Here is a 15,690-nt window from a genome sequence, read left to right on the forward strand (position 1 = left end):
TGAGTTGGCGGCCATTTCTATGGTTGAAGGAGTTATTGTGCATACCATCAAGGAAGGGTTGCATCACGATCCATTAGCAAAGAAGTTGGTGGAGTTGGCTAGAGAAGGTAAGACCAAAAGATTTTGGTTAGAAAACGACCTTCTCTACACAAAAGGGAGAAGACTATACGTTCCTAAATGGGAAAATCTAAGAAGGAATTTGGTAAGAGAATGCCACGATACCAAGTGGGCTGGTCGCCAAGGTCAGCGAAGGACCTTAGCACTCATTGAATCTTCTTATTATTGGCCTCAAATGAGAGATGAAGTGGAGAGCTATGTGAAGACTTGTCTTGTGTGCCAACAAGATAAGATTGAAAACAAGACACCAAGCGGGTTGTTGGAACCTCTGCCTCCATCAGAGCGACCGTGGGAAAGTGTCTCTCTAAATTTCATCTCTACCTTACCGAAGTCCGAGGGGTTTGGATCTATTCTCGTGGTAGTGGATCGATTTTCGAAGTATGCTACCTTTATACCTGCCCCTACTGACTGCACTGCAGAGGAAGCAGCACGACTATTCTTCAAGAATGTGGTGAAGTACTGGGGATTGCCTAAGAGCATCATTAGTGATCGAGATCCACGCTTCACAGGACGACTATGGACAGAGCTGTTCAAACTCCTTGGGTCGGAGCTTCATTTTTCAACAAGCTTCCATCCTCAAACCGATGGGCAAATTGAGAGAGTGAATGCCTTACTTGAGTGTTACTTGAGGCATTTTGTAAGCGCTAATCAGAAGGATTGGACAAAACTCCTAGACATTGCTCAATTCTCATACAATCTGCAAAGGAGTGAGTCTACAGGGAAGAGCTCATTCGAGATTGTGATTGGACAACAGCCGCTTACACCTCACTCTCTTTCTTCCTCTTACTCAGGGAAGAGCCCTGGAGCTTATCATATGATTAAGTCATGGGAAGAACAAGCATATGTCACTCGTTCTTACCTCGACAAAGCTGCCAAGAGGATGAAGAAATGGGCAGATAAGAAGAGGAGGCATGCAAGCTATCAAGTGGGAGACAAGGTAATGATTAAACTTCTTTCACAACAATTCAAAGCCTTTTGCAAGGTTCATAAGGGCTTAATCCACAAATATGAAGGGCCATTTGAGATCATTGGACGTGTTGGGGAGGTTGCTTACAAAGTACAACTTCCTCCCTCTATGAAGATTCACCCGATATTCCATGTGAGTATGCTTAAACCATATCATGGAGACCAAGACGAACCGAGTAGAGGTGACTCAAGTCGCGCTCCGCCTGTGGTAATTAGATCATTTGATAAAGAAATCGAAGAGATCTTAGCTAATCGCATCGTGCGACGAAGAGGGGCGCCACCAAGTATCCAATACTTGATCAAGTGGAAAGGGCTCCCGATAACCGAAGCTAGCTGGGAAACTCGCGAAGATCTGTGGCAATTCCAAGAACACCTAGAGCACTATCATGAACAAAACGCGACGAGGACGTCTGCGCATTAGGTGGGGGAGAATGTCACAATAAATTTTAAAATGTTAGATTTAACGGTGTTTGTATAATTTTTTAGAATGTTTGAGAATGCTCTAGATAGTTCCTGAACGTTCTAAAATGTCCTAGAAGGTCCCGAAATACTCTAGAATGTTCTAGAAGAGTTTGGAAGGTTATAGAGTAATCTAAAAGAGTGTGGATGTATATATTAGTATGAAGATTAGTATGAAATAATCTAGAAATATTTAGAAAGTTATGGTAGGATAGATATTTGTAATGAAGGTTTTTTATGATTAATCTGGACCGTTGATTAAATTTAATCCTAACAATCCATTAAGGAGATAGAAGACTATAAATAGGAGAAGAGAGTTAGGATTTGAGTATGAAAGTCATTTGTAACAAACACTTAAGTAATAAAGTGTTCTTTCCACCAAAGCTTCCTTTCTCTTGTATTCTTTTGTGTTCTTAGCTTTCTTGCTAAATACTGAGAATTAGACTGACTTGATTTTAAATCAAGAAGTTAAATAAATCTGAGTGTCGATACGATAGTGTTAGAGTGTGTCCAACGCCGTCACATTTTGCTCTAGGCTTTGGTTCTTGAGGGTTAGGAGGTTCTTGAGGGTTAGGAGCACGTCGTTTTAAGACTCGTGAGAGAGGAGGTGGATGGCTATAAATAGGGGTGAGAGTTAGAGTTTGGGTGTGTGTGAATCATTTGTAACCACACTTGAGCAATAAAGTGTTCTTCCACCAAAGCTTCCTTTCTCTTGTGTTCTCTTGTATTCTTAGCTTTCTTGCTAAGTATTGAGGGTTAGGCTGACTTGGTCTTAGCTCAAGAGGTTGAGTAAGTCCGAGTGCCGGCACGGTAGCGTTGGAGTGTGTCCAAGGCCGTAACAATGGACTCCTAATGTAATTCTTTTCTACCAAACAATATATGTAACAATAAAAATAATAATTTATATAAAATAATAAAATAATTAAAATCAATTGATCAACTTACTTATTTTCTCCCATAAATATCTTGAATAATTTAAGCTCCAAAGACAGATTTAAACTCAGATTATCGCTTGAAATAAGAGTACCAATAGAACAATTTTCATTCTTCACTAGTTTGTTTTTCACTTGTTCCTTCTGTTTCAACCGGTGAGGTATCCTTTTTCTTGAGGTATCACAGTATTGTTTTTATTTTGTAATCCTTCATATATAATTTCTTTTCTCTCTTGTAAATAAGTAAGGAGGCTTGTTACACATATAAGTTTTTTTGGTTTACAAGTCTTACAAGTTGGCACAAACTCAACAAAACACACGTATTATATTCCCACATTCAAAAGTAAATAAACGCACATTATTTAACTACTTCCTGTTTCCAAAGCGCGCTACTCACCATGCATTATGAACGACTCTTCTTCTTCCTCCATGAAAAAGAGTTTCTTGCCAAATTTGAAGATAATGGAACTTCAGAAATACACCCAAAGGATTACAGAAATACACCCAAAATTCGTTGAAGTATACCTTATGCATAATTCAGAACTCTTTCTCTTTCTCCTCCTCATTTTCTTCTTCAAAAATGATTTCAGATCTTGATGTCAAAAACCAATGGAAATCGAGAATAATAAAAAAAGAAAACAGAGAGAAAAACACGGTAAATGAAGAAGGAGAAAGAGAAGGTAAGAAACGAAAGAAAAAAAGAAGAAGAGGAAGAAAAACGTATAGCAAGAAAAAGAAGAAGATGCAGTGAAAACGTGTGATTCAAAGCATGTTGATATAAATGACTATAAATAATTTGTATAAAAAAAATGCATGTATGTGGAGAATTATTCACAAGTTGAAGTATTTGTACAATTTTTTAAATATCTTTTTAAGTTAGTCTCAATCTTCTTTATGAAACACAAAATTGGTAAAAGTTGATTCATAACATTTATAGATAAATATTCTACATTCTTTCTAATTAACAGTGTCCAGGTAGTATTCCAAACCAGTTACAAAAAAAGGGATGATAATTTTAAAGGATTTGTAAAACAAATTTGCTGCACAGAAAAATTATTACTGTGCATGTCACTGTAATCATTTTTACTTTTCTTTCGATATTTATTTGTAGTGCATCAAAGACCGAAATATCATTATTTTTTTTTCATATTAATTTTAATTTTGTCTTTATATTTTAATTTTTGATTCATATTTTTTTTAAAATAATAATATTATATTAATAAATTAAAATTAAAAACTAACCACAGCATAGTATTAGTATTACATTAGCATCAATTAATCATTTGTATAAATATAATCAATATTTCTTTAAATACAATTTAACTAAATAAAAGAAACACAAAAATAAAGTGATTGAAAAAAAATTACCTCTACAACTGCAAAACCAAAACTAATATAAAAAGCGAGTACGGCTGCAAAGCACACTGCAGATGGAGCCGATGCGACCGGGTTGGAGACAAGCAGAGGCCGGATCGACGAAGATGAAGACGAGCTTGGTGAAGCACACCGGGGCAGCACACAGACGAGCAGAGGAGCTGGAAACGAGGCAGTGACCGTGGAATGACAGTGAGTGAGTTAGAAAGGTGAGGTAAAATAACTTGATGAACGAAGTTAGTGTGTTGCACTTTGGAAGGATTGGAAAGCTTAAAAAGTCCTTCAATTTTTCCTCCGCTTCTCTCAAATCAAAGATGCTCTTTATTACTCTTTTACCTTTTCACTGAAGCTACTGATACAATGACATTGCAGATTTTTCCTTTCCTCGTTTATTTTCCTCTGCTTCTCTCAAATCAAAGATGGTCTTCATTGCTCTTTTTCTTTCTCTTGAAGTTACTGGTACAATGACGTTGTCCGCAGATCTGCACGATCAGAGATTTTTCCGATTTTTAAAAAATAGGCTAAACAATGGCGTTTTGGAATGAATTAATAAAAAAACAAAACAAAAACAGGGCCCAAAATTTATATTATTAATAAAAAACCTTAAATTTCTAAATTGAAAAATTGAATGGTGAGGGAAGTAGAAGTGAAGGAAAGGGAGAGGTTCTTCTTCACTGACGTATCGGCCATTAAAGACAATGAGCATGTAATTGATGAGTAAAATAAAGAGCAGTTATCAGTTAAAGAAGAAGTGTTGCTCACACCACTAAACTTTTGCTGCTACTTTTACCGCTGCCGTGAATGGCTTAGTGGCAAATTAGGATTAATAATGTTTGGTATTTGAGTTATGCTAGGTAACTAATGACTTTTTTAAACAACATAAACACCGGTTCCTAAATTATAAATCTAACATTGAAAACTAAAATGAAAAAAAAAGTTAGCACTACTCCAACTAAATTTTTTGCCTCTATATTATTCACCTTTCAGCGTACAAACTTTTAGGACTCCTTTCTCTAATTTGAATATTACAACCACTTAAGTATTAAATATCAAACAAAATTGGTATCTTCCCGCTAACAATCACCAACACACACTTTCTTTTCAAGAAGATTAACCTGCATCATTTCTTCTCCAACTCCTAAAGATTGGGCGGGAAGTGGAGAAAAGCAATCCCTTGAGGTCTTTAATGTGAAGTAGGGGCCCATGCATCTCTCAATTCGTTAACGCAGTATCGAAGAAAGCCGAAGTTAAATTTATCTCCTCCTCTTCCTCCCTTTTCCTAGTTGTCCAGATTTGAAAGCATGTTCTTGTTCTTGAAGGAATGCCTTAGCTCTACCATACTTCTCAGTTCTTTCTTTTTCTTGTAAGGACCTTTCTTTATCCTTCACCTCAAGCAAGAAATAATTGTCTTTACGCAATTCACGAGCAGCTCCTTTTGCTTCACGCTTCAACTGTCTCTTCAACTTTCTCATTTCGGCTCGTTCACGGTCTGGATCATAATCTCTACCCTTGACGTAACTGCAGAATAAATATGACAATTGAGTGTTTAATTCGAGTTCCCTGCAAACAAACCAAATCAACATTTTGAATGTGCGAAAAAGAGGTCAACTTACTTCTCCTCAAACTTGGGATTCAATAATTTGATTGGTACTGGCTTTTGTTTTCGCATTTGAAGTGGTCTCCTCAAAGTGTGATGTTTATCTATGTTCGCCTTAATTAGCTCAGTCACATCTTTAATTTTCTCTGTTAATGCATTTGGCATATTTTTCTGTTCTGATATCTCAAATAGAATCCTCAAAATTGGTAAAAATATTTCAGGAAACGAGCTTAAGCCTTCATAGACTTCGACATATCCTTGTAGAGTTTCGATAACGGCAACTAACACACTAGCCCTGTAATCATTGAAAACCAAATTAGCAAGGATAAATGAAGATACACACCAGGACTACAACCAAAACTCAAGACTATATAGCCACTAAGTGTAAACATAGAGATATAACTGGCAACTTTTAGGAAGATCGATATGATTGCATTATCTTCATAAAAAAAATTCCCAACTCCTCTACAAGCTTTACCCCCAAAACCCCCTTGAAAAGGAATAAATAAAGAACCCTTTAAAGTCCGAGGGACTCGGCATTAAAAAGATATATCTTGATAACAATGTGCATCTTTTTGAGTGTGAATAAATTATTGATTACCTGAAATTATCAGAAGAATAAATAGAAGAGTCCTCCGGCATGTCCATTATGTGGAAAAAGTTCAGAGGACTGATCTCATTTACGGTTTCACATATGCACAGCACAGGCTTGAGAGCTTTCAGTTCCATAAGTTGATAGGCCTAGCATAAAACAAATAGCATGCTTACTTCAATGTTCAACCAGGAAAATGTAGCACCAACATGGCAACATAACGCATATAGCACTACATAGCCGATAATGTACACCAAAAATCACGATCTAATGGATCTACTACTGCACAAACCTCAAGCCTATATATGAAGTCTTCTTGCATGATAAGCAATACACTCAATTGATCAGTAGCACAAATGCAAGATCAATATAAATATCTGTTAACGTTGGGACTGATTGCACTGAAATATCCACTAAATGTTGAAGTATATAGTGCATCAACATTCTTATTTTTGTAAACAACATTAAAAGAGTATCATACATGAAAATGCTAATTAACCCAATAATCTGAAATACTCATCCTATGAAAGCAACTCTTTAGTTTAGAACAATGTGAATTTTGGACATTGATTTACCTTATTTTAGTTACGGAAAAAATGGTGAAAATTTTCAAGTGCAAGATTCTTGCTGAAAAACTGTCTGGGGGTAGAATAATCAGCATCTAACATGCACTTTGCTCTGTAAGGGATTTGATCTTAGTCATAATCATGGATTTACATTATAACTAAGATCAGATCTCTTCATTTTTTAGAGGATTTGATTGAAATTAAAATGCTTTGGTGTGTTATAAATGCAAACTATCATAAAGCTGTTATTTAACTCCTCCCAAGTTCATATCATGTAGCAGTAGCATATGTTCTGATAAAAACATGTATAGAAATTAATTATATATGTATAGTTTCCATGCATGATTTAGGGGAGCACTAATCAAAAGTACAAGAAATTACAGAATTTTTCTCTAAACAAAACAATAGTTTTATACTTGGAATTACCAGAAAATAATTTTCATAAAGCTAACACAAGTTTTTTCGATGAAAAAGCTAACACAAATTAATAGGCCAGATGTATACGAAATATCTTTCTTTCCATGTCCCTGCTCCTTTTTCTTTTGCCTCCTAATGGTTTCTATTTAGTGAAATTTCCATTACAAATATAGCCAAACCGAAAGGAAACTTCTTCATTATCCATTAAGAAGTCATACCTGAGAATCTGCATGCGAAATATTACTCTCAGCCGCTGCAATCAGCGCAGCTTGGAGGAACATTATTGCTTCAGGACAGAACTTTCTTGACTGTCTAAATACCTATATTCACGGTAAGTATATTATAAGCAAGCAGCAAATGCAATCATTCAAAAACAAAGAAACTTGACATACAGAAGTGCAATATATATCATGCTTGCAACAAAAGATGTCCAAAGCAAAGTTTCTAAATCATACCACATGCTAGCTAAATATGAACTTTTCTCATCTCATGGTGCATAGGATGAGACGGTAAGGCAGAGGTAGGTTGAAAGGAATTGGTATTAATAGTGATAATGGTATAGAACTCTAGGAGACAAGTCCTGACTAGAATGATCGAGTGAAAGAAAAACTGCAGAATCGGACAAGTTTGGTATATTTGGTGACTGCTTGGCAAAATCTAGGATTTTGGAGTATGTCCTACTGACTAGTTTTGATGGTTTTAGGCAAAAGAAGAAAGATACACAAACCAATGGCGCATTGGGGCTATCTGCCAATATATTTGTATATATCTCAGCACATGATTTTTAGTAAGTGTTTTGCTGTCATGTAAGTTAAGTGATTAAAACAAATTACCAAGAAAAGAAATTATTAGAAAAATTATCCCTTTATGACAGTTTTTTCCTTTTGTTAGCTCATTTTTATTATTATTATTATTATTATTATCATCATGAAGACACATCAAGTTGTCAACATTGCAACAAAACAACTTTTATGATACTAATCAAGCATAGAATAAACTGCACGCCTTAAGTTAGTGTATAGAAATATCCCAAGCAGTACTTACAGAGAGAAGCATTGAGCATAAGAAAGAGCCAATGGCAATATCCTGACCAGATACTATTCGGCAACGCATGAGATACTCACACATCAATAGAATCGCAGGGGTCATAACTGGATGCCTAAAGTCAGAGCATGGAAATATCATGGACCACAATCGCAAGAGAAATAATGTCTTTGTAGAAGGCCAGCTGCTGCTTTCTGCAACAAGAATGGTACTCTTCAAACCGTGTAAAACAGGCATACAACTGTATAGCTCCCGATAAAAGGTAATGGAGAAAATGATCTTATTCAATTGAATTTCATTCTTACCTGGATTCTTGATGCTCTCAACAAACTGCTTTCTAATACTCTCTATTCTGCGACGAGCACATATTGCAGCAAAGTACGGGATCTCCATACTCATCTCTATCAATGGTTTCCCTAGCATATTGAGTAACCCAACATTCAAAGGTTTCTTGTTTGCCATAACAGCAAAATACTGCAATAATACCCCATAAAATACCTGAAAAGGGAAGACCTAGGATTATTTCCAACTATATAGTTTGACAAATAATAATCATCAAGCACAACTCTTGATAAATGATATAGATGAAGTCGCAACCTATCACCAAAAGAAAAGGAGTATCTGTCAGGGAAATGTTGCCATAATTTTATTTCCCATATTGTGCAAACAAAGTTGAGCAAACATCTTTGATGCAGCAGTTAAAGGAGGGAAAAATTAGTTAGTTTCCAAGCTAGATAATTATTTATTTATCGGATAAAAGAAGAATTTCAAAAGATGAGTAGAAGGATAATAAAAAATTGGGGATAAGAGTTCCCCTATGAAAAGCAAAACATGTAGGGTTGGATACGAGTTCCCCTATGTAATGGCAATACACTTTTGTAACCGTGAGTTTTCTTTTAATCTTTTTAATTTTTTTTTTTCATATCCACAGATATATATCGACTGGATTGGAGATGAACCAACTGGGTTGAGCACAAGCGAACCAGTTCGTAAACTGAACTGCGTACGTGTAAGCCTTCAAAAACAATTCCAAGATGGCTAGTTTTTGGAATTAAATCTGGTACATTCATGTTATTCTCCTTTCACATGGTCCTCAACTAATGAGCTATAGTTGAGTTTGTATTTATCGTGTCATATATATGTATATCTTCCGTTTGTTTAGTCTCATATTATAATATTATATACTTTATAATAATTTTAATATTTTAATTTAATAAATTATATTAATGCCTAATAAATTTAGTGTTTAATTAAATAAATCAAATTAATACCTAAACCATACTAATCTATATTGAATGCTACATATCCAATCCCAATGCAGCTTGAACGTGGACCAGCGTAACATGTGGTATTTTCTCAAAGGCACAACCATATCCCCTTGGGAAACAATGTCGCAACAATATCAATAGCAATTAATGCATAACATGGTATTTTCTCAAGCTTGGTTAATAGCTTTCAAGAACAAAATTAAATTATTGCATGATACAACATATGCATAGGGATATGATGTAAAACACTGTATCAAACTATATTAGCTAGCTAATTTTACTTTTATCAAAGCATTAGTTTGATTCAAACTGATGATTAAGGATTCCTACAATAATGAAAGAGTATATATGTCCGGTCTAAGCAGTAACTACCAGCAAAAGCATAACATAAATGTAGTAGCATATCAACTACATTTACTCAACAAATGAAGTGTGAACTGATACTAGTAATATTAATACATATGACATATAATAGCAATATACAATTTTAATTAAATGTTAATATCAGATCAATGAGAAAATGCTTTTAGCCAACAAAGTTTCAGAGACAACATCATTAGTGGAACATCACATGTATAAATGCAAAGATATTATCTAGAACTAAAGAGAAGTTGATCAAAGTGAAGGAATTTCATACTTGCATTTTCTTGCGATTTTCCACTGCAAGTGTGATTGGATTGCTTTTCCGAATCCGGTTAATTACTAGGATGGTATCAGAAATAGAGCAATTATCCAGCAGGGAATATAATTCTTCAATGTTCTTGGGAGCTTCAATTATATAAGGTAACTCTTTTGACGGTTTTCCTCCAACATATATTTTTTTGGCTTGTAAAGGATCCTTCATGTCTTTCTTTGAACTCATATCCACAACATTTTTCCCATCAACTTCTTCTGAAGTTCTTTCTTTGCTTTCTTCCTCGTTATCTTCATCTTCCAGATCTATTCCAATATTATCATCATCACTCTGCTCCCAATCTTTTAAAGAAAGATCCTTCTCATGATCATCAAGATCCTCATCAGATCCCTCATCCGCACCTTCAGAGCTTCCTAAGTCATCAGAATATTCACCATCACTCTCTTCGCTGTCAGAATCTTCCTCATCTTTTCTTTCAAGAATCTCATCAATCCAACCCTTCTTAGCCATAGTTTCTTCATTTGGAGAGAAGGAATCACCAAGATCATCACCAGATAGAGATCTTGGATTTTGCTTAGATGCCTTTTCTGAATCTTCATTGTCTTCATCATGAAAGGAAGAACAAAGGGACTCGTTAGTTTTGTATCGAAACTGAGGATGAACACTAGCCCATTAGTTAATTATCCAAAGCCAAGCCTAGCTTCTCATTTAGGTATGGCATGCTTGGAGGTCTGACAGGAACTCAAAAATACCAAACAAAATTCATGATTGATATTTATAAATTCAGTTATTCAACCAAGGACAAAACTCTGTTTTCTTGAACAATTACATAAAAACTCGTTATATCATATTATCATGTAAGCAATTTTATTCAAAGCACAATAACAAATACTTAAAAATCAAGTAATCGTACCTCCATTTCCTCTAAATGTTCTCTTTCTTCTTGAGCTATCTCTTCTGGTGTCTTTATCCTATTTGAAGGACGAGCACGCATCTCCAGTCCCATTTGTTTGACAAGCATGTCATACTCATCCGGTTTTTCCTGCCACAAAGAAAAAGAAGTTAAAATAAGAGATAGTTACTAAGGCCTAAAGAAGACTCTCCTGTGTTAAAAGTACCTGCTGAGAATTACTATTCGGTTTCCTTAGAGAAACTAATGCTTGAGATTGAGACAAAGAAGTGAACTTCCTATCTAATTCGTCAAGCAATTCTTCTTTTTCTTCCTTTTCTTTGGCTTTTTCAGCCTGCAAAATATTAAAGAGTGAAAGAATAAGTGTACATATATATTAGGAAAACAAACACAAGAGGCTGAATAAAAAAATTCCACACCTTAAAATATTTGCTTTTTGCAATAATTTCCTTCATAACCTCTGCATGAGTTTTCTTCTTCTGCAGAAGATGTCACCATTAACAAACAATTTCATAATATAGTGATAATGGTAAAGAAGTTGGCGAGGAATAGAAATCAAAATCACAATGAATAATGTCAGATCATGAAGTTGATACATTCTCCTTTTGTATGCATCAACCATTACAACAACATACAATAATATAGAAATAAAAGAAAGAGGGGGGGTGTTCAAATATACTTATATTTATATTACAAGGCATCTTACATTTGCTTCACCTTCAGCCACACTTGTCTCCGTTGGAATCTGCATATGCAGCCCCAAAGCTGATTTTCCTGTCAAAACAATATACAACATGACCACCCCAAGATGATGGAATAACATATAGTAAAGAATATTTGATAAATTAATTATATAGCAGAAAGCTGTAATGATAGTACAAAAAGTCACAACTTCAGCAAAAGAATTCAATAGGATTGAAGTAGCCAAAGATATGAAAAATAACATAATAGGAAGCTAGAAGTTAATATGCAGGAATTACATTGACGAAAGGTATCAAAATAGTAATACGGCCATCATCAGACACACAATAACATACATACACTTAACCTATTATCATGCAAAACAAAGTCATCCTAAGAAACCAAATCAAAAGCAAGAGAACAAATAGAGCACAAACTCCACTGCTTGTCATTATCAACATCCAAATAATTATAAGGTAAAAGACTCTTTTCTAAAACTACGTAAATGCTACATACGTTTAGTTTCATAAGCTTCGTCACCATCATCGTCTGGAAGCATTTCATCTTCAAAATCATCTCTTTCCAAACCCAAAGTATTAGGTTCATCAAAATCATCCTCTTCATCCGACAGGTGATACTTGCTTTTCTTGCTTAGTTTCATGTTCAACTATGAAGATCCAAAGAACATGAATGAAGAAGCGTTAGAAAAGGAATGCTGGAGAACAGCAACACATTTAAGTTATAAGAAGATAACTTTACAAACTTCTAACTTATTTATAACATCTACAATCATAATTATCATAATTCATGCGTCGCAGAAACAAAGCTACAACCTTGGACATAAGTAGAAGTATATTGCCAATTTGCAAGAAACTGAATCATTTAGTTGGCAACAAAACTTTCTTGAATTTCAACAATCTCATCAATCTAGCTGTTTAAACATGTGATACTAGGATAAATTACACTGAACTCCCCTAAAATTAGGCAATAGTAGCTTCCATTATAAATCTATAACCTAACTAACTACCCTTGAAAATTAACAATGACATTCGAACTTAGATATCCCTCCCTGATTATGTAATGTACAATTGAACTCCACTGTAAATATGATACTGCCCTACCCTCTAGGGAATATGTAATATTAACATAAATGAAATCAGCACAGTCAACCCAAAAAAAATATAAGAAACCTGGCGTTCTCGCTGGGTTCTCAAGATAGCCTTGCCAAACTCATCAAGTGCTTTATCTCCCTCACCAATTCGCTTATCCTCAAACACCGAAGACTTAGTGCTCTGTTTGTACTCTTTTAGAAGTGTCTTCTTCCTCTGTAGAACCGCTCAGCACCCAAAACAAACAGTCTTAACTAAACATATATAGAGTACAATAATACTGAAAACTATTCGCAATCGGTTCAAAAAGAAACCTTCTCGATGGCGAGGGAGCGAGCGAGGCCAATGCGGCGGGTGTCCCCCTTGCGCTTCTGTCCGAGGACGTCAAACTTCCTTCGAGACCAGATGGACTCAAAAGGGTTGTCGGCGCCCTTAGAAGATGCTTTCAATTTCATGGCTACTGCATCAGGACCGGAATTCTTGTTGCTCTTCTTGTTCTTCTTGGTCTTCCCCATGGTATGGCGATCGTCAAAGGGTTAGGGAAGTAAAAAAAAAAACAGTGTCCCCTTGGCCTTTTGTTTGTGTTCGTGTGCTGTGTAGCACTTGCACACTTGGGGAGCGTCAGTCGTCACCGAGAAGCAGGGCAGCACCGTAGGTCGTCAGTCGTCGGACGTCAATCGTAGGCCGTCATCATCGTCAGTCGAACGAGGAGCTGGGAGTGCGTCGTGCGTGCTGAGAGACTGGGAGTGGGAGAGAAGACGAGGTCAGGGGTCAGCCTGGGGACTGGGGACTGGGGACTGGGGACTGGGGGAGTGACTTAAGTGAGGCTGAATGGCTGAGGGAGGCAGGGAGCTTGAGGGCTGAGGCTGAACTGAATGGAGAATGACTGAATGGTCTTGGGGCCGGACCGGGCCGTCTGCACCGTTTTGATAGGTAATCCAATATCTGGTAAGAAAGGTCGAGTCGGCTACTCGAAGCAGAGAAGCAAGAACTCACTCGGCTCGAGAGGAAGTCTCGTTCCAAACTGCTCAACTTTTATAAATGGGGACAATAAACGTTAAAGTATAGTCTTTGGTGTATTTATTTAGGGCTGGGTTAATATGTGTTTCTAAAATATATATTAACATATTATTAATGAAATTTTTAATCTTCTAATAAATATATAAGAAATATATTGGAAATTTAAATTTTTTATATTATTTATAAAAAAATTTCAATTAAAAATCCTAGTTTAGTAAACTCTCTCTTTATTATTTATTCTTTTAATATTTTTAAATATTTACTTCAAAATATATGATAACACTACTGAACATTTTAGTTGTTTTACGTTCTTTTATAAGAACATCTCTGATCCATTCAAACTTAAGAATTAGTGAGTGGAACTATTAATTTTTTTTTAATCAATGAATAATTTTAGAGCATTTGTTAAATTTAAAAAATAAAAAAATATTTAATGTATTTAAAACATAAATTTTATCATAAAATTTAAATTTTTTTTAATTCATTAATTAATACCATAAACTAAACTAAACTAAAATCACAAGAACAAATTGTTATTTTAAAGAGTATAAGATATATAATTATTTTATTTATTTAACAACTTAAATTTTTAAGATAAATAGTTCCATTAAAAATAAGAATGGAAGAGCAACATAAATTCCTTCCCTATATAAATAGTGTGAAGTCACATTATTATAGTGAATTCATCTACAATGTTTGCCTGTGACTCATGGATTCCACATGCATGCAGGGTGGAACCTCATCACACAATATTGGATGGATTGGTCTGAAAGTACCTATTTTTTTAACATTTTTAATGCAATTTTTTAGTTTTTACTAAAAATTTAATTTTAATACATCATTATTGTAAAGTAGTTTTACGTTAGTCATGTAATATTACTGTTACGTTGGGTAACCGGAGGTAATGGGCTGGACTTGTTAGGTTGGCCCAATGTATGGGGGAGGAAGCCTTTGAGTGGGTTAGCGCCTTTAGAGACTCCTTCCGACTTATGAGCGTAGGAGAATGGAGGTAGTACCTGCAAAGACACTCCGATGCCTAAGTTAGCAAAGGTGTGAGTAGGTCTAGAGAGTATTGGGACTTAGAGATACCTGAGGAATGTCAGTGTATTTATAGTGGTGAACCAATAACCACCGTTGGAGTAGTTCCACCTTTTAGGGTGGATAACCGTCCATTTATCTTAGGGAGGTTACGATATGGCTTCTAGAAGTGGATTGAGAGATTTTAGGGGCAGTTATTATCTGCCAGCTAATCTCTGCTTCCGACTTCTTTAGAGCAAGTCGTGGGGAGCACCGACCTCTAAAGAGGAGGTCGGTATATTGAGGAGTCCAAGTAGTGGGTTGAATCTCGCTACATGGACTTGGGCCTTAGCGTTGGGTCGGGGTATGAACAGTGTCCCTACTCGAGCCCAATTCCTTTTAAGGGTTGGGGTCGAGTATTATAACTCGGGACCGTAGCCGACTTGATAAGGATCCGACGTGATTTTTCGGAACCGACGTGTTTTTAAAAGTTTTCAACAGTCGCGTCAAATCAAACGTCGCGTCTCTCAGGGGTCTGATCATTTATACGCGGGGGCGGTTACATTGGTAACGGTGCAACTTTTGAATGGTCTGCGTTGTTTTTACCTTTGTGCCCCTAACGTGTGTATAAATGTTTTCCCTTCTTCTTGCTTGTTTCATTTCTGAAAACTTTTGCATCTGCACCCTTTGATTGAAAGAAGAAAGCTCCTTCCTTTTCGAGTGCTGTTACTTCCATTTTCTTGCAAGAAGAAAAAAGGTCAGCTTCCTTTCTTATCTTTTCTTTGTAGAGTTGCATGTTTTTTACTTGAGAGGAGAGTTGGTCGTAGATTTTGTTTGTCAAGGATCTGACTCCAGGCCCCTTTAGAGACCCTATTTTTTATCCTTTTTTTTCTTTTCTTTGTAGGTTTTTTCTAGAAAAACAAAAAATGTCTTCTGTTAAAATTCTCGCTTAGTGGGTGGATGTCACGGTTTTGGGGGAAGAACCCC

The 15,690-nt window shown here is 35.7% G+C and overlaps 1 protein-coding gene across 1 annotated transcript; it reads right to left on the reverse strand.

Moving 5' to 3' along the window:
• Positions 1-3,830: 3,830 nt before the first annotated feature.
• Positions 3,831-13,707, reverse strand: LOC107471061 (uncharacterized). Its single transcript, XM_021133774.2, has 14 exons — positions 12,981-13,707; positions 12,748-12,882; positions 12,074-12,224; positions 11,583-11,650; positions 11,296-11,355; positions 11,085-11,210; positions 10,862-11,008; positions 9,970-10,617; positions 8,370-8,562; positions 8,065-8,258; positions 7,239-7,340; positions 6,047-6,186; positions 5,462-5,740; positions 3,831-5,366 (listed from the first exon to the last, which is right to left on the reverse strand). The coding sequence occupies exons 1-14, from the start codon at positions 13,179-13,181 to the stop codon at positions 5,102-5,104; spliced, it is 2,709 nt and encodes a 902-aa protein (XP_020989433.1). The 5' UTR covers positions 13,182-13,707; the 3' UTR covers positions 3,831-5,101.
• Positions 13,708-15,690: the final 1,983 nt, after the last annotated feature.

Source organism: Arachis duranensis, chromosome 1, assembly GCF_000817695.3.
Source record: "Arachis duranensis cultivar V14167 chromosome 1, aradu.V14167.gnm2.J7QH, whole genome shotgun sequence".
NCBI lineage: Eukaryota > Viridiplantae > Streptophyta > Magnoliopsida > Fabales > Fabaceae > Arachis > Arachis duranensis.